Genomic DNA, 19,664 nt, shown 5'->3' with positions numbered 1-19,664 from the left:
CTGCACTCTCCCAGGGCATGGTGGCCCTCTTGGTCCCAAGCCCCAGAAGCCTAACCCCTACCTATGTCTCTCTACCCCAGCTACTGGCTGCTGGCATCTTTGTTTACCAGTCAGATTAACTGGGGCAGGGTCCTTCCGTGTCTTAGTGCCATTGGTTTTGGGGACCCCCACTCCCATAAGCAACTGGTAGCTTGGCCTTACATCTTGAAGTCAGGAATGGAGAGTGCTGCAGGGACAGCCACAGCTTGCCTCAGGTAGGCCAGCACTTATTCACCCACTAGGTTTAACTCTAGCCATTTTACCAGTGGCTGGTGGACCTCATGCAGAAAGGCCAACCCCAAATCCTCAGCCTTTTTAAAATGTCCCGGACGGAGTGAGCTGGAGCAATGGCTCAGTTAGGAGCACTGGCTGCTTTTCCAGGGGCCCTAGTTCAATTCTAGTGCCCATAACCATCTACAGCTCCAGTTCCAGGATACTTACACCCTCTTCCGGCCTCTGTAGTACCGAGAACACAAGTGACCCAGGCAAACACCCATACACGTAATTAAGAGCATTGGCTGCTCTTCAGAGTACCTGGGTTCTATTCCCAGCACCCACATGGCAGCTCATATGGTGAGTCCAGTTCAAAGGGATTTGATAACCTTTTCTCATCTGTGAGCACGAAGCACACACGTGCACATGCATACAGGCAAAATACCCATAAGAGCCAGCTGTGGTGGCACATGCTTTTAATTCCCAGCACTTAGGAAGCAGAGGCAGGGGGTTGGGGATTTAGCTCAGTGGTAGAGCGCTTGCTTAGCAGGGTTCGGTCCCCAGCTCCAAAAAAAAAAAAAAAAAAAAAAAAAAAAAAAAAAGGAAGCAGAGGCAGGCAGGTCTACATAGTCGATTTCAGAACAGCCAGAGCAAAGTAGCAGTGGCCTATGCTTCAAACTCTATCAGCCAACTAGCAGCCACAGCTCCTCTAACGGGCACAATGCTTGCGGGAGAGGCAGCCTCTAGATAGTTGGAGACCCCAGATAATATGCTACCCCACACTGAGCTGGGTCACAGTCCCAAGCACCATGGTGTACAGAACCCACAGGTTTCGTGAGCTAAACTGGACTATCTGGACAAGTCAGATCAATGACACCAAGCAGTACGTGAACCAGTCCGTCACCTTTTATTGGACACTAGTTCTTGGTTGGGGTGTGAAGGTTAAGCCAGTTGAATTCTTCCTAGATCGGAGCGGGCCAGGCGGTTATGCTCGGCCATGCAGTGTTCTCCACAGTGACCCCTCTTCAGTGGTACTTGCGTCGCCGTTCGTGTTCTAGAGATAGGAAAAACAGTCTCTTACCAGGTGTCCAGTGAAAGCACAGGGGAGTGGTGGCGACACACCACCATCCTCTCAATCCTTCCTGTAATGTTCTTCCAGGCAGGTTAGGACCTGCCACCTGGCCAATTTCTTCCCATGTCAAACAGTGACACAGGCATCCATTACAGCTCTGCAACAACGAGTGTTGCCCAGGTCCAAATGAGACTGGTGTGCTGGTGCTGTGAGAACAGCCGTGAAGCCCAGTCAGACAGGCTTATGTTCCCATCCAGTCTTCCCTCGGGTATCAGCAGCCCAGGTCTGTGACTGAGGAACGACTGCTTTGCCAGACATGTAAAGCCCCTGGATCATCCACTCAACCTACTGTCCTCCTCACATTAGCTATTAGGAGAGTAAGCCAGTTTTCATCTTTTTACATCATGCTTCCCAATCAGTCACTAAACTTCAGCCTAATTGGCTCCTCACTTAAAGCTGTCTCCTACGTAGCACATTACTGTAAGTTCCTCTCAGGTGGGAGAACGAACAGGTAGGAAGCATCCTGAAGCTCCACTGCTAACAAGGCGGGCTGCCGGGCCTAACAGAGGGAGCCAGGTCATGCCGGAGTACTTACTGAGTTCCTTGTAAGAAATGCAGTAGCTGAAAACCACGTATGCTGCCAGCACCATGTTAATCCCTGAGATGCTGCCTTTCCGAACGTTGATGTACTTGTTGTAATACCGGTCATAGCCTGCAAGAGAGGAGGTGTTCACTCACTACCAACAATACAGACAGCACAGGGTCGGATGGATCCCTGGGCTACACTTTATTGGTGACGTTGGAAAACACAAATACCCTATGAGGTTCCGTCTCTGTAACCCAAGGCTAGCCCTAGCTCTTACGCCCATTTAACAGGGCACCTGCCTTTGGCTTTAATCGTGTGGATGTGGCTCAGGTTGTTAGTCTAAGCTCTGACTTTATCTCCACCTCCAGCCTAGGAACCCTCTTACTTTAACTGTGCCCAGATTCCAGGCCCCAGTCAGGGCCACTTCACTGTAGCCGGCTTCACTGCTTTTTACATGGGCACTGGAAACCCAAACACAAGTCCACATTACCAGCTGAGCCATTTCCCTTGCCCACATGGTCAGCTTTTGATAGGCAAATACAAAACTTGAGGAATTAACCACCATCATTGACCTCTTCAGAAGACCATCAAATCTCAGACAGATTAAGACAAGCTTTCAGCTTCTTGCCCATGAGACACTGACCTCTCCGAAAGGCTCCTGCAATACCACTGGGGGTGAAATCCCGCATCAATATCCAGTTTGGCAGCTCTCTAAGTTTAACCTCCATGAGCTTCTTCTCCTTCAATGGCACTGAAAGAAAAACAAAACGAAACCACAGAATAATCCTACAGCAACAAAGCACTTCTCCCATGTCACCATGGCAACTGTTGAAGCAAGCTGAAGTACATGGATGCCCCACGTGAACCACTTTGTGCACAAATATAACACATTAAAGCACACATACACATAAAAAGTAAAGTTTAAAAAAGAAAAAGACTGCTCTTCCAGAGGTCCTGAGTTCAATTCCCAGCAACCACATGGTGGCTCACAACCATCTGTAATGAGATCTGGTGCCCTCTTCTGGCCTGCAATCACATATGCAGGCAGAATGCTGTACATAAAATAAATAAATAAATCTTTAAAAAAAAAAAAAGAAAAAGAGCTTTCTAAATGAGCAACGTCTAACGGCTTGGTGAGAATGACTGTAAAGAAGAAAGCTAAGGACTGCGGGAGAGAATAAAATGGAGCAGCCTAGGATACCATAAAGCTAAGACTGAAGTCAAGCACGGCGGCACACACCCGTAGTCCTCATTCTCAGGAGAGGCAGACAAAATGACCGAGATGTCAAAGGGTGGACAATAAACAAACTTCTACCTCAAAAAAAAAAAAAAAACCTAACGTTTGCCTCATTCATTTAAAGATTTTTAACTATGTGTACCTGTCTGTGTGCTGATGCACTCGTGAATACAGGTGTCCCAGAAGGACAAATGTATCAGGTCCCTAGAGCTGGAGTTACAAGTGGCTGTGAGCCAAGTTACATAGGTGCTGGGAACCAAACTCAGGTTCTCTGCAAGAGCAACGAGTGTTGTTAAACATCGAGGCAGCTCGCCAGCCCCACGGTATCGTTTAGTCATCACACAGTTGTAATGATTAGCCTGTGGTGAGAGGAACCCATACACAGGAAGGAAACAAGGCAAACCTCAACCTGTCTCCTCGTTCTGAAAGTCCATCTCAGGGTAGGTCTGTAGGGGTTGCCCTAGGGTATGTGGAAGAACTGATCTCCACAATTTGTTCTCTATGTCCACATGCACACTGTGGCTTGCATATGCTTACACACACAAAATTCTGTAACAGCAACAACAACAACTATTTTTAAAGATCCGAGCATGGTGGTGCATGTATTTTATGATCTCAGCATTTTGGAGAAAGAGTCAGGCAGATCTCTATGGATTCAAGGCCAGCCTGGTCTACATAGTGAGTTCCAGGACAGACCGGGCTATATAGAAAGACCCTGTCTCCAAAAAAAGTAAATAATTTCTTTTCAAGACTTATTCTTATGAAGTTGGAGAGATGGTTCAGCAGTTAAGTGCACTGACTGCTCTTCCAGAGGATCCAGGTTCAATTCCCAACACCCACACGGCAGCTCACGGCTGTCTGTACCTTTATTCCAGGGATCTGACACCCTCACACAGACATACATGCAGGCAAAATGCCAATGCACACCAAATAAAAATGTTTAAAAATTTTAATATTTTTATTGTATGTACATGGATATTTTGCCTGCATGTGTGTATATGCACCATGCTTGGTGTACAAAGGTCAGAAGAGGGCATCAGGTGCCCTGGAACTAGAGTTACAGATGACTATGAACCTCCATGTAGGAGCTGGGAACAAACCTTGTGTCATCTCTCCAGGCCCAGATAACATCTCCACTCCCAAAGCTTCCAAATCATATGTGCTACCAGTAACCATTCTTTCCCTCATTTAAAAAACCATCTACACTTGGGAGGCATGAACTCCAATTCCTTGACTGGAGTCACACCGAATAGATCAGATGATGTGAACTGACCTCACTCAAACACCCCAAGGGAAAAGCAGATACCCAGTTCACGCCAGCAGAATCCTTCATTGTGAGAGCCTTTTTCTTCTTCCCCCAATTACCTTTGTTTCTTGAGACAGGGTCTTTATAGACCTGGCTGACCTTGAACTCCGATATCTGCCTGCCTTTGCCTCCTGAGGACTGGGATTAAAAGTTGTGCAGCATCGCAGAGCCTGCAAAGTTGTTTTCTGACCCCCACACTCTCCCTATGGCTCTTCCGCACGCACACGCACATACACATACATACACACACACACACACACACACACACACACACACACACACACACACACACACAGACAGTATCTTTCTTGAACTGAATTAACTTTTTGTCGGTTGGTTTTTTGAGATAGAGCATTGCTATATAGTACCCTTAAACTCATGGCAATTCTCCTGCTTCAGCTTTCCAACTGCTAGGATGACAGGCGTACATTAACATCCCCAGCTAGCTAGGTGTTCTAAACTCTTTTTTTTTTTTCTTTTTTTCGGAGTTGGGGACCAAATCCAGGGCCTTGCGCTTGCTAGCTCTACCACTGAGCTAAATCCCTAACCCCCCCCCTTTTTAAAAGATTTATTCATCTATTATATATGAGTACACTATAGCTGTCTTCAGATACACCAGAAGAGGGTATCGGATCTCTTTACAGATGGTTGTGACCCACCATGTGGTTGCTGGGAATTGAACTCAGGACCTCTGGAAGAGCAGTCGGTGCTCTTAACCTCTGTCCCAACTAGCCCATGTTCTAAACTCTTTAGTCTTTTGTTCAAAGGTCTCTTCACACTAACCCTCTACTTAAATAAAATTGCAAATTTCAAGCTGGGCATGATGGCACACGCCTTTAACGCCAGCACTTAGGAGGCAGAAGCAGGTGGATCTACAGATGAGTTTCAGGACAGCCAGAGCTACACAAAAAAATCCTATCTTGCAAAACCAAGAACCAAAAAGGCCCAGCTTCTTCACACTCTGTTTTTAGACACCCCACCCCTTTACCTTCCCAGGCTGAGATAAAGAACACTGAAACAAGCTAAGTATGGTGGCAAAGGCCTGTAATCCTAGCACTCAGATAGAGGCTAATATGGGACGACTGTGGCTGCAAGTTTACGCCCAGTTTGGGTTACATGGGAAACCCTGTCTCAAAAGGAGGAGGCAGACAACCGTGCAATAGCTAGCCCGACTACTGGAGTTCCTTGAAGTTGTCCTCGAACCTGGACACAAGCTCCAGAATTCTAGGTCATACCTAGACACACGTGATACACATAACAAAAACAATAATAACATGTAATCCCAACAGTGCACAATGAATGAGTGTAGAGATTAGCTCTTATGTGTTAAGGGAACATCTACTTGTCTGTCACAAGGACATCTCTGCAAGGTAATCTCATTTACCATGAGTCCCGCCAACCTAGGTCTGATTCCCAGCTAGGCTCTCTCAGGACTGGTGACCTTGAACACGTCACTTCACCTCAGTAAGCACAATCAATTGGCGTACGTTAACATAATGTGGTGTTAGGAACCATTCTAGGCACTCGCTGGTTCTGTACCTTAATCTGAACATCATTTCCAGGAAGGACAAACGCTACCATGGGTAAAGGTTCAAATGCCCCTGCCTGTGTTTGTCGCGCAGGAGGAAAAAGCAGCAGCTTCGTCCTACGTGGAGAGGCAGACCAATGGTTCCTGGCAACGCATGTTCAGGCCCATAGAAGCCTTCCCATGCTGACTGGGTCTTCCACCACCAGACCAGGCGATGCAAAGCAGAAATTCGCTGCAGAGTGTACGGACGAGGGCAGATAACACAGGACCTTATAGTAAGTGTCCAGCGCGCTTCCGGGAAGGTGGCAGTGAAGTCCCCGGGTGAAAAGCAAGAGTTCCCGCGGTTCCTTCTCACCCTACTGTGGCCCTGGAGCCTCTGCCCAAATCGGGCTTCCAACCCCATGGCCAGGTAAGAGCAGAGGACTTACCGATAGACGCCATCTTGAAATCCTGGTGTCCGCAGAAATTCGGCCGCGCGCAAAGGCTGCTGGGAAGGGCGCCGCACCCCTGAGGGGGCTGGGAGCAGAGGCTCATGGGAAGTACGTCGCCACTTGAACATTTGGGACCTGTCCCTGGCAGAAGAAAAGGACAAATTAGAAAAGGGGCCTTCTGGCTTTTTGATTTTTGCTTTTGGATCTGTTATGAGAAATGAGAGGGGTAAGGGTTAGGGGTGTGGCTCAATCCTGGAGTATGCTGAAAAGAAAGAAGAAAATCAGAGAAGCCTTGAATACGGGAAAATTTTTTTAACCCTGCCCAATTCCTTTTACCCTCTAGTCACTGTGCTCTGACCCCAAATCCCTCTGAAGTTCCACTCAGGATGCTTAAGTGGTTTCCATGATGATTGAAAACACCTCTACAGCTGACACTGCTTAAACGGATCTTTTCTAAAGCTCGTCTAGGTAGTTTTTTGTTTTGTTTTTTTTGTTTGTTTGTTTGTTTTGCTTTGTTTTTTGTTTTTACCCTAAATCAGAAATTTTAGATTTAAGGCATGTTAGCGCCAAAGTCGGGCTACTAAATAGCTACAGGCATTATCTTGCCACTAATTCCCAACTTTGGGCCTGAAATACAGCAAGACTGTATGCAATAACAGAGACAGTCTAGCCTGGAAATCAGTATATGTTCTGGTTGGCCTCAAACTTTCAACAGTGGCAACTCAAGTATTGGAATTACATGTGTACACTGCCTGTATAAACTGAGATGACCACTCCATGGTATAATTAAGGTGAAGGGTTTTTTTAATTATTTTTTTACGTATATGGTGGTTCTGCCTACATGTTTGTCTGTGTAACTCATGTATACAGGGCCCATTGAGGTCAAAAGAGGGCATTGAATTCCCTGGTGCTGAAGTTAGACACAGTTGGGAACTCCTAATGTGAGTTGTGGGACTCAAACCTGGGTCCCTCTGGAAGAGCAGCAAGTGCTCTTAACCAACGAGCCATCTCTCTCTGGCCACCATAAAGGGGGCGGGGGGAAGGAATGTTTATTGTAGATATGAGAGGGAGAGGGAGAGGACAGCCAGAGGCGTCTGGAAGAGTCTAGAGCAGAGAGAGAAGTAGACTGAACATGGGCATCTGACAGGACATGGTCAGGGCAAACCAAGTGTAAGCGAATGGGAGGGGGTTGAGCGTGTGTGTGTGTGTGTGTGTGTGTGTGTGTGTGTGTACAGCAAGGTTATAGGAGCATGACTAGCTGGGGGGGGGACAGGAGCTGAAGGGAGAAACATAGAGTAGATTAAAAGAGCCAGGATACTACATCATGGACTCTGAGGTGTGAACTGTTACACACACGCACACACGTATTTGTGATATTGAGAGACTGGAGGCCAGCACACATTTTGATATGCTGGTAAATGCCACAGGTAGCCATATGTCTCTTTAGCCAAAGGTAAGGAAAATGAGTCCTTTGGACAGAGGAGAACTAGGCTTCACAAATTTTTTTTTTTTTTTTTTTTTTTTTTTTTTTTTAAAAGACATATCTATTTATTTTATGTATATGTATGAGTACACTGTAAATTCAGACACACCAGAAGAGGGCATCAGATCCCATTACAGATGGTTGTGGAGCCACCATGTGGTTGCTGGGAATTGAACTCAGGACCTCTGGAAGAGCAGTCAGTGCTCTAACCACTGAGCCATCCCTCCAGCCCCCGGCTTCACAAATTCTTAAGGAATGCTGATTTTTTTTTTTTTTTTTTTTTTTTTTTTTTTTTTTTTTCGCTGGGGACCGAACCCAGGGCCTTATCCTTCCTTGGGAAGGGGTTTTCCCCCGAGCTAAATCCCCAACCCCAAGGAATGCTGATTTTATCTAAGCACCAAAAATCCTACTATAGTCCAGGTTGAGCTCATTTCTGGATATCTGGACTGCTTTTTAGAGTTTCGTGGGAAAGCCTTAGAGAAAAGGGAATTGTTCCAAGCAAAAGGAAGTACAGTATGCAAAATTTACTTGGAGGGTGGGGTGCAGGGCACTCTAGCCATTGATATAGAGGGAGGCTGTAGTCAAGCAGTTCTGATGAGATAAGGGGTCAGCCGACTTCTGAGAAGTGTAGACTGTTCAGTTACCATTTCCTTGGTCCTAAGTGGGTCATCATCTTAGGATCTTAAATGATTCTATCTTGGACCAAAGATCTACACCAGCCCAACACTTCTTATGTCAAGGTCCCACGTGCTAAGATTACAGGTGTTTGTTACCAAATTCTGCTTCAGTTCAGAACTTTTGAGTCTGCCTGTATTTAGAGTGGACTGTAGAGCCAGCATCAGGGGTTCAGTTCTGAATGTTTTTGACTTTTCAGGATCTTTTTTTTTTTAAGTTTTTTTTCTTTTTTTTTTCTTTTTTTTTTTTTTTTTTTTTTTTTTTTGGGCTGGGGACCGAACCCAGGGCCTTGCGCTTGCTAGGCAAGCGCTCTACCACTGAGCTAAATCCCCAACCCCTTAAGTTTTTTTTATTTATTTTATGTATATGAGTACGCTGTAACTAACTTCAGACACACCAGAAGAGGTCATCTAATCTCATTAGAGATGGTTGTGAGCCACCATGTGGTTGCTGGGAATTGAACTCAGGACCTCTGGGAGAGCAGTCAGAGCTCTTAGCCACTGAGCCATCTCTCCAGCCCCGACTTTTCAGGATCTTAATGAACAAGAGAGAAGGGGACAGTGGTGTCACAGGTCTTTGATAACAGCACTTGGCAGCCAAAGGCAAGTGGATCTCTGTTCAAGGTCAGCCTGATCAACAGAATGAGTTCCAGGCCAGCCAGGGCTAAACAAAGAAACTCTGTCATGGGGCACAAGGGAAGCAAGAGAGGAGTCTTCTTCAAGGGTTCCGTTTATCTACTGCTTTGTGTTCATGAAAAGGATAAATCGATTATGTTTAGAGTTGTTGCTAACCCAATTATAGGCTTCTTTCCAGCCACTTACATGCTTAGTCTCATGGGAAAGCTGGAAGAGTGGTATACTGCGATAATCTCAGGACTTGAGAGCATTAGGCAGGAGGATCACATGAGTTTAAAACCAGCCTGGGTTACAAAGTGAGTTAGAGACCAGCCTGGACTAGAGTCTTTGAAACAAAAAGTCATATAACAGTCTTCATTTTGTTTTGTTGAGATGCTGGAAGCATTGGACCTGGAGCCTTGTGCATGGGAGGCAAAGGTTCTAGCACTGAACTGTAGCTCAGGCTCTCATGAGCTTTTCTGGAGGTTCAAGGCCCAGAGACCACTGCATCGATCTCAGTATACACAGTGACATCTTTCAGCCCTACGGGCCACACCAAAAATAAAGCTTGAAAGCAAAGTGGAGTTATGCCCCAGGCCTTGGGACATTTTACAGAATATTTCGTGTGGGAATGAGGTTATGTATGTAGCATAGCATGTATGAGGTAGAGGAAACCTTTTGGGTATCAGTTCTCCCCTGTAGGTTGTCTGACGTGGTGGCAAACAGCATTATCCGCTGAACCATATCCTTTACCCTGATGCCATGGGATTCAAATGCTTCTGTCTGCAGTCTTCTCCTTTTGAAGACCCCAAGGATGTCCTCCTGGACCACTTCCTTCCATCTCATGAGAAGTCTCAGAGAACGATAATAGTTATAGATACATACAGTGATATAGTGCTGAGGCTCAAACTTGGGTTCTCTGCAAGAGCAGTATTTATCATCTTAACTGCTGGGCCATCAATCACTTCTGCCCTTTAACCCTTATCATTAGACATCTCAGATGGCCCCACTTCATCTTTTGGAAAGCTCCCTACACTCCTTCCTTCTCCTCTGCAGAGAGTGTGTGTGTGTGTGTGTGTGTGTGTGTGTGTGTGTATCTCGAAAACACTATTGGGCCATGACTAAAGACATTGCTGCCAAGCCTAATGATCTAAGGTCACCCCTGGAATCTACAGGTTGTTAGAAGAGAACCAACTTCTTTAAGTTGTCCTGTGACTTCCACATACACACTACGGTGTGTGTGTACTCCAGTAAATAAATGAAAAAATTATTACTGTGTGAAAGTGTTCTTGATGTGTATGAGAATGTACATGTGGAGATCAGAGGCCATTTCTGAGGAGTCAGTTTCTTTTGTCCTTTACATGGGTTCCAGGGATCAAACTCAGGGTTCCAGGCTTGCATGGCAAGTGCCTTTTCTTGCTGGACTCTCTTGTACCATGCAAAGCTTTTTTCAGAGTTTCTGTGTATAGACCTGGCTGTCCTGGAATCCCTTTTGTAGACCAAGCTGACTTTCCTGCCTCTGCCTCCCAAGTGCAGGGACTAAAGGTGTATGCCATAATGAAATTCTTTATAAAAGTATGTACTAAGGTTCAAATCAAGCTGGGCAGTGACGATGCATGCCTTTAATCTCAGCACTCAGGAATCACATCTCCAAGTTATAGGCCTGGTCTACATAGTGTTCTAGGAGAGCCAGAGCAACCTAATGAGATTCTGTCTCAAAAAACCAACCAAACAGAAAGGTTCAAATGAGACCTACTGTCTTGTGTGTGAACCCTAAGGAAATCTGTCTGTGACTGACTGAGCTATCCCAAATGATAATGCACCTTCTAGATAAAGAAACAATTGAACAATCACAACGAGAGTCATGTTGGGCAAGGTGGTGGACACCTTTAATCTCAACATATAGGAGGTAAAGCCAGAGGTAGGTTGATCACTTGAGTTTGTGGCCAGCCTGGTCTACATAGCTACAGCCAGATAGCCAAGACTACACAGTGAGACCTTTTCTCAACAGTAGCAACAGCAAAAACCACATGAGTCATGCAGAGACATATGAGAGCTAAGAGACTGAATTTTTTTTTTTTTCTCATTTTATTACTCTTTACTTGACCCTATCTTTCCCACTTTGGTTCCAACTCTGCAGTTAGGCCATACCCTCCCCCTTAACAGTTGGGCCCCTGGGAGGTGAAGAGGTAAACCACAGAGTTTGGGGGAAAGGCAAGGTCGCGAATACCTCTCAAACAAGGAAATAAAAAGGGGCTGAGTAAATGTACAAACTGCATGTGACGTGAGCAATCTCCCCTTGGCAGTAGCCAAATGCATAGTCTGTGGCCTCTTGGGCTCAATCATAGTCCGCAGTTCCTATGCCAGTGATGCTGTGAGACCACCAGGCATCATTCAACATGTACGGGGGCTCCAGCAGTTTCAGGATGGTCCGTACAGTTAGGGTCCTGATGCTCTCTCTCTCTCTCTCTCTCAAGAGCGCGAGCTTGGGCATCTTTGGCTTTATCTTCCAGCTCATCAAGGAAATGTTCCTGGGCCACTGAGTAGAAGGTATAACCATAAATAGCTAACACCAGGGCCCCGATGCCCGGGGTGGGGGTGGGGTCACGATGTTCCGGGTCCCCCGCTGTGGCAGTGTTTTCTGCCACTGGGCTAGTTGTACCTGGCGCATAAACTGCAACTGTGCAGGGGTCAATTTCTCCCGCGATGGGTCAGTGCGCTAAGCGAATGGGGCATTTCCATTCTTTGCATCCAGAGGGTCACCAGTTCAGGAGGTTGCCATGTTGCTTCTCCGCCCTAAGCCCAGAGACTCAATTGTGATGGATTCTTTGGTGTCGGACAAGGTGTGTACTCTGTCTAAATCTTTCGCCACATTGAAAACATTTATAAGGTTTTTCTCCAGTGTGAGTTCGCTGGTGTTTAATGAGGGTTGCACTCTGACTGAATCTTCTCTCACAGACAAAGCACATGTAGGGCTTCTCTCCTGTATGGATTCTCTGGTGCTTAAAGAGGTCTGAGCGCTGTTTAAAGCTCTTCTCGCAGACTTCACACTTGTGTGGTCTCTCCCCTTTATGCAGTCTCTGATGTTTAAATAGGCTGGAGATATGAAAGATCTCCCCACACTCCTCACACTTACAGTACCTCTCGCTGCCATGGGTTCTCTGATGCCGACTGAGGTGCGAGCTCTGCCTGAAGCATTCCCCGCATTCTGGGCATGCGTATGGCTTCTCGCCTGTGTGTGTCCGCTGGTGTTTCACCAGGGCAGCGCTCTGACTGAAGCTTTTGCCACATTCTTGGCACTGATAGGGTTTCTCGCCCGTGTGAGTCCTCTGGTGTTTGAAGAGGTCTGAGCGCTGTCTGAATCTCTTCTCGCAGCTGTCACACTTATAAGGTCTGCCTTCTTGGAAATGCCTCTGGCTCTCAAGAAGCCCCAAAGCACCGTCAACAGAGCTGTGAGGCTTCACCGTGTGGCATTTCGCATGTAAGCCTTGTTTGTGGTCCTCCCCACATTCACCATTGGTAACCAGACCCTCTGCTGTCTGGATGTGCTGACCAAGGACCAAGCTGCCGCTGTTTCCAAATTCATTATCTTTAGAATTGCTTTCATCTTTGGACACACCGAGGAGATGTGGGATGGCAGTGCGTCCTTGCTCTTCAGGAGAACTCTGGAGGGGCAGCAATTCGGCAGCTTTTGGAAGCCGTTCCTCCCAGTCCTCCCAGGTATCACCACATTTGGTAAATACTGGGACCTTTCCCTGGGACACTTCTTGTAGCCATGCCTGGGACTCTGTCTCCTTTGACATTTCTTGCTTTAGAGTCACGTCTGTGGTCACAGCTTTGGTTTCCAAGCCTGAAACATGAAAATAAAAGCTGTTGTTACCTCACCCCTGTGTGACAGGGAAACAGAACTGCTGGTGAAGGGAGCGCCTCTAACTGGCTCTAGGTGCCCTCCCTGGACTCTATGTGGAACCGAGCCCATCAGGGTGCACACTTTGCTTGTACAGACAAACAGCTTTCCTTCTGTACTTATGCATACAGCTACCAAGGCATTCTTCCCTGTTCCTACTGCACAGCTACACTGAGGTAGACTCGGGAAGGATGTCAGAACAGGCCGAGAGCCTTCATCCCATTTATGTGGGCTGGGCTAAAATGAGAAAGTCATCCCAGGTGAGCTATTATGGGCATAGCTGGTGACGCCAACATATGAAGGCAAGGTTCCAGTGCTAGTTCAACGTCAGATTGGGTGAAGGTTTTTACTACAAGCATGTTCACCCACACAAACACATACAGATGGGGAGGGGCACATGGCATCCCACCTCTAGCTGAGGAGCTATGGGTTATTCATCACTTCTGGAGGAGCCAGAGTGATTTTTTTTTTCTTCAAGGATGCAGCCATTGTCAAGTTGTGCTTTAAGAAACTACCCCACACTCATGCACGTGCAAACCCTAATTAAAACAAAATACCAAACTTGAATGTAGGAGAGAACACTTGGGGAAGAAGGGTACCAGAGGGAACAGGAACAGAAAAGAGAGGAATGGGGGTTGATTCTAATATTCTAACACACACACACACACACACACACACACACACACACACACACACACACACACACATATATGTATATATATATGATATACATATATATATGAATGAAATTATTAAAGAACAACTAAAGAACTATTAAAAGCCAGGTATAAAGGCACACACCCTTAATCTCAGCACTCTGTGGGCCAAGACAGGCAGATCTCTGAGTTCAAATAGCCTGGGCTACAGAGTAACTTCCAGATCAGCCGGAGTTATGCTGAGGCCCTGTCTCAAAAACACCACAAAAATTATTAGAAACAAACACATGTACACAAAATAAAATAGAGAACAGAAAAACCCAGCCTAAGTCACGGAAGAAACTCTAAGGCTCTTCACCCACGTTTGTGAATGGCCAACTAGCTCATTGATCATAGAGACCCCAGCTAGTAATCCTGCTTAGCAAAAACTGCCGACCTGACAAGGCCTAGGAAGGGAGAGCCTCAGCTGAGGCTGTCCCTAGATCAGACTGGCCTGCAGGCTCTCTGTGGGGGTTAATCTGATTCTTAACCCATGGTGGGAGGTACCATCCCTAAGCAAGAAGGTCCTGAACTGAGTAAGACAGCTGGTCGACAGAGCTGCAGGCAGAGACCACTCAGCGGGTAAAACACCCACAGCGGGCCTACCAGCCTAAGCTTGAGGATCCTCAGGATACGACATGGTAGGAGAAAACTTCTTCCCACAGGTTTGCCTTCTGATCTCCACACAAACATGCACACACACGCAAGACAAATAGAATTAAAGATGGAAAGATTGAAAAAAACAAAAACAAAACAGAACCCTGTAGGTTGATGTCACTATGCAAGTGAAGGCAGACAAGATAAAATGAGGACTGTCATTGGACAGGAAGGAAGGGAGGCGGGAACAGAGGTTTTAGAAGGGAGAGAGGAGCAGGATCGAGGAGGAGCTGGGAGAACATGGCAGCAGATACTGAGATTCTTCTCTGCACGTAGATACAGGTTGTTACGACTATTTTTTTTAAAAGGTCTTGGCTAATGTTTTTTTTTTTTTTTCAAATTTCTGGAGCTGAGGACCGAACCCAGGGCCTTACGCTTTCTAGGCAAGTGCTCTACCATTGAGCTAAATCCCCAATCCCACGACTATTTTTAAGGGATCGGTGTGTACAGGATTTTATGCTGTCTAGATAGGCAAATTATATCTTATCAATTGGATCAGAGGTTGTTGTGTGGTGTGTTCTTTCATGTGGCGAGTTCAAGAGGTGTAGTGGTGGGACGCACCAGGCCCGCTACGGAATTGGGATGTGTATACCTAGCGTGGCAACAACCCGCCAAGGGAACTGCGAGTGAAAGTAAAGCAGTGTGACAAGGTTGCCACAGTGGAATGGCTCCCGGACACCCCCCCCACGCCCACCCGTCAGACGGAGCCCGGAAGAGAAAGTGCAGAGCAGTACTCACAGGAACCAGTCGTGCTATTTCTCTTCACTTTTACCTCAACAGAACCCAAAACTAGCCAGCCTGTGCAGCGTCCTTCATGGTTCCTCCTTCTCATGCTGTGAGGACCAGCAAGCAGGCCTGCTTTCAGGTTCCTGCCTTGGCCTGTCTCAGTGATGGACTGTGACCTGATCCTGAAAGCCAAATAAACCGAGCGTGCATGTGACAAGCCACCAGAGAGCGGCACTTACCAGGACCAACTGTGCTCGCAGGGTCCTTTGTGCTCTCTCGGCAGAAACCCTTCCGAGCTGCAGCCAGCTGCTCCCACTCTTCCCAGGTCAGAGATTCAGCCACATCCTTGAAAGTCGCAAAGCTCTAGAACAGCATAAGATCTCCATTTAGTACTGGTTGTCCCTGCAAGCACCACTAGTCTAAGGGGAAGCTGGTGTCTAGAGAGGAAAGAGGCAGAGAGTCAAGACAAAACACAGATGCTGTGAGAACTGGGTACCAAGGGGACCTGCCACAGTCCTCACTGTCAGCTTGACTGGATTTAGAATCGCCCAAAAGTAAGCTTCCAGACAAACCTGTGAGCCTTTCCAGACAGCTTTGACTGTAGAGGGAAGGTCAAGCGTGGGTAGGCTGATGCACTGGACTGACTGAACAGAGAGAAGGTGCCAAGGGAACAACACTAGCATTGACCTCCTGACTGCTACCATTGAAGAAGGCCACACCCCCTGCCACGCCCTCCTGACCTCACACTATAACTCTTCTTCAACAAGCCCTTCCCCTCAGCTTGTTCTTATCCCGCTGGAGGGATGGCTCAGTGGTTAAGAACACTGACTGCTCTTCCAGAGGTCCTGAGCTCAGTTCCCAGCAACCCCAGCATCTGTAATGGGATCTGATGACCTCTCCTGGTGCGTCTGAAGACAGCGACAGAGTACTGATATATATTAAATAAATCTTTAAAAAAAAAAGTTGCTCTTGTCACAGCAGTGAGAATGGGAAGTTACTCTGTAGAAGTTGCTCTGGCCCTTCCTCCCAGCTTTTGCTCCCAGTCAGACTCAAAATATATTTACAAATACCTTGGCCGTATAGCTAGGCTCTTCTCTGATGAGATCATAATTTAATCTAATCTACATTCTGCCTGGAGGTTGGTTACCTGTGCTGAGGTACAATGTGTCCATCTTGTTACATCTTCCTGGGGAAACCTCTCACACCTGGCATTATCTCAGAATCCTCTCTGCCTCCCCAATGTCCTGACTAAGCCATCAATTTTATTATTGGCAGGTGCCAATCCATACATTCTCAAGATAATCTAGAGAGGCCACTAGAAGGCCATGTATGTCTTTTTTTGGTTTTTGTTTTTTTAAAGATTTATTTATTATATATAAGTAATCTGAGATCCCAAAATCTGAGGAGCCTGATTGTCTGCCCCCAACAACTAAGTATTAGCCCAAATGTCCACAGTGCTGAGATGGAAAAACATGGCTAAAATATAAAACGGCATTTTGTGGGGAGGATCTATAGTTTGAGATAAACTTTTCACACGTAGGAGAGATGAATCAGAAGTTAAGAGTGCTTCATGCTCCTCCGGAAGACTGACCTGTGTTCAGTTCTCAGCACCCACATTAGGCAGCTTCCAATAGCCTGTGACTCCAGTCAGAGGGACCTGATACCCTGTTCTGTGCTCCTCGGACACTCCCACAAATGCGGTATATGTTCATATACACAGTCACACACGTGAACAAAAATGAAAAGAAATTGCACTTCTCACACTGACAATGACTGTAGATTGTATCCCCAAAGGCACATGCAAGCTTTGTTTCAATAAGCTAGGAATGGTGGTCCACACCTTTAATCCCTGAACTTTGGAGGTACAGTAAGCTGGATCTCTGTGAGTTCAAGGCCAGGCTGGTCCATACAATGAGTTCAAGTTAGATAGGGATACATAGTGAGATTCTGCCTTTAAAAAAACCAAAGTATGGGGCTGGAGAGATGGCTCAGCGGTTAAGAGCACCGACTGCTCTTCCAGAGGTCCTGTGTTCAAATCCCAGCAACCACATGGTGGCTCACAACCATCTATAATGAGATCTGATGCCTTCTTCTGGTGTGTCTGAAGACAGCGAGTTATATATAATAAATAAATAAATAAATCTTAAAAAAAATCAAAGTATATTTCAAAGCTAGTAATAAATATTAAGAGTATTAGTTTATGGGCTGGAGAGATGGCTCAGCAGTTAAGAACACTGACTCAGGGGCTGGGATTTAGCTCAGTGGTAGAGCGCTTACCTAGGAAGCGCAAGGCCCTGGGTTCGATCCCCAGCTCCGAAAAAAAGAACCAAAAAAAAAAAAAAAGAACACTGACTCTTCTTCCAAAAGTCCTGAGTTCAATTCCCAGCAACCACATGGTGGCTCACAACCATCTGTAATGGGATCCGATATATGCCCTCTTCTGGTCTGTTTGAAAACAGTTATGGTGTACTCACAAAAAAAAAAAAAAAAGAGAGAGAGATTAGTTTATTTTTCCAAGGTGACTTCTTATGTACTTAACATATTCAAATATATGGACCTATAGGGGCCATTCTCAAAGAGTGTGTGTGTGTGTGTGTGTGTGTGTGTGTGTGTGTGTGTGTGTGTGTGTGTGTAGACAACCAGGCTGTATTCTCTGAATCATCATGACTCGGCGCGCGTGCACGTGAATGCAGATGCCTAGATGGCATTAGATCCCTTGAGCCACAGATGGGAACTGAATTCATACTCTGGATCTTAAACACTAAACCATCTCTCTGGTGCCACCTAGGGCCCACTCGAGTCTCACCTGGAGGAGGCCCGTCCAGTGCTCTTTGCAGAGTTCGCGCCAAAGCCGCAGCCTCCTCCCCGCTCTCAGGGCAGTGGTCCCGCACGTAGGCCTGGAGCTCCTGAGGTAGGATGGTAAGAAACTGCTCCAGCACCAGTAGCTCCATGATCTGCTCTTTGGAGCGCAGCTCGGGCCTCAGCCACCGCCGACAGAGCTCCCAAAGTCGGCTCAGCGCCTCCTCAGGGCCGGCTACTTCCTGGTAGCGCAATTGTCTGAACTGTTTTCGAGAAGTTTCGGGATTCTGCCAATCTCCGGAACCGGAGGGTTCCTGACTCCCCGGAGAGTCCTCCTCCACTTTCACCGCACAAAGCCCAACGCCGAGAGGTGGCGGGGCGACCCCAGAGCCCGCAGCCATTGGAGCCTCTGGACCGTCCAGCTAGAGCTTGTTTTCTGGAAGGGCAAAGCCCAATGACATCACGGACCTTTTCTGCCTCACCGAGGCAGACTGGTACCTTCTCCCAAAAAAGAGGCCCGGAAAAAGTCACTACAGACACAGCACATCCGCGCACACGATCTTTTTAGTTCTCATTTCTACAAGTGACAGAAAAAAAACAAACTGGGCCGGAAGTGCGTCATACCCCCCCCAGGAGAACAGACCTCATCTTTGCAAGGTCTCTCTAAGCGCCCTGGAGGACTAAGATGCATCTCGATGGTTCGCCTTCCTTATTGCACTAGAGGGGCCCCAGGCCATGTCCTTTTGGATAGATAATGGATGGATGGATGGATGGATGGATGGATGGATGGATGGATGGATGGATGGATGGATGGATGGATGGATGGATGGATAATGATAAATAAATAGATAGATGGGGGGCCTACACAGAAAAACGTCTGTCTCACAAAACCCAAAAATAAATAAATAAAAGATGGGCTGGAGAAACAGGCCAAACAGCCATAAATAACGTAAAACTAGATATATTTATTTTAATTATTTAAAAATTGTTTTTTAATTCTTTGAGACAGGGTTTCTTTGTTTAGTCCTAGCTGTCCTGGAACTAGCTCTGGAAACTAGACTGGCCTCACAGAGATCCGCATGCCTTTGCCTCCCCAGTGTTGGATTTAAAGGCTTGTGCCACCACAGACAGGCAAAACAAATAAATCTTGTTAAAAACAAAAACAGAAACCCACCCAGAGAACTAGAGTTTAGTTCTGACACCACAGGGGCAAGCACACTCTAGTTCTAGGAATCTGACTGCCCTCTTCTGGCTTCTTGTGACTTCTGGGCACACTTGTAACACATAGACATACATCAGGCAAGACACTCTACATGTTTAAAAGAAAATTAAAAAGAAAAGCGGGGTCGGGGTTGGGGATTTGGCTCAGTGGTAGAGCGCTTGCCTAGCAAGCGCAAGGCCCTGGGTTCAGTCCCCAGCTCCGAAAAAAAGAAAAAAAAAAAAAAAAAAAGGGGAATGGGGAGCTGGAGGCAGAGGCAGGTAAATCTCAGTTCCAGGCGGGGCAGGTCTAGAGAACAAGTTCTACGACAGCCAGGGCTACACAGAGAAACCCTGCCTCGAAAAACAAAAAATTTGAAGAGGCACGCAGTGGCACACACCTTTAATTTCAGAATTTGGAAGGTAGAGGCAGGCAGATCTCTGTGAGTTCTAGGGAAGCCTGGTCTACATGGTGAGACCCTGTTTGGGAAGGGTGTGT

General features: G+C 46.6%; 2 protein-coding genes and 1 pseudogene across 2 annotated transcripts; all 3 read right to left on the bottom strand.

Moving 5' to 3' along the window:
- Positions 1–1,136: 1,136 nt before the first annotated feature.
- Atp5mf (ATP synthase membrane subunit f) lies at positions 1,137–6,516 on the bottom strand. Its single transcript, XM_032886977.1, has 4 exons — positions 6,410–6,516; positions 2,554–2,661; positions 1,920–2,036; positions 1,137–1,306 (listed from the first exon to the last, which is right to left on the bottom strand). Exons 1-4 carry the CDS (start codon positions 6,513–6,515, stop codon positions 1,278–1,280), a joined length of 360 nt encoding a protein of 119 aa, XP_032742868.1. The 5' UTR covers position 6,516; the 3' UTR covers positions 1,137–1,277.
- A 4,530-nt stretch (positions 6,517–11,046) lies between these two features.
- Positions 11,047–11,966, bottom strand: LOC116885672 (annotated as a pseudogene).
- Positions 11,967–11,970: 4 nt separating this feature from the next.
- Positions 11,971–18,582, bottom strand: Znf394 (zinc finger protein 394; the record flags this gene model as incomplete). The annotated part of the gene is given in 3 exon segments (XM_032887191.1): positions 11,971–13,034; positions 15,409–15,532; positions 17,965–18,582. Coding segments are annotated over 3 exon segments (1,593 nt in total), but the record flags the coding sequence as incomplete, so codon positions are not given.
- Positions 18,583–19,664: the final 1,082 nt, after the last annotated feature.

Source organism: Rattus rattus, chromosome 16 (genome assembly GCF_011064425.1).
Source record: "Rattus rattus isolate New Zealand chromosome 16, Rrattus_CSIRO_v1, whole genome shotgun sequence".
In the NCBI taxonomy this organism is placed as follows: Eukaryota; Metazoa; Chordata; class Mammalia; order Rodentia; family Muridae; genus Rattus; species Rattus rattus.
The sequence above is the reverse complement of the archived record's forward strand: the minus strand, read 5'-3'. Positions and strand labels throughout refer to the sequence as shown.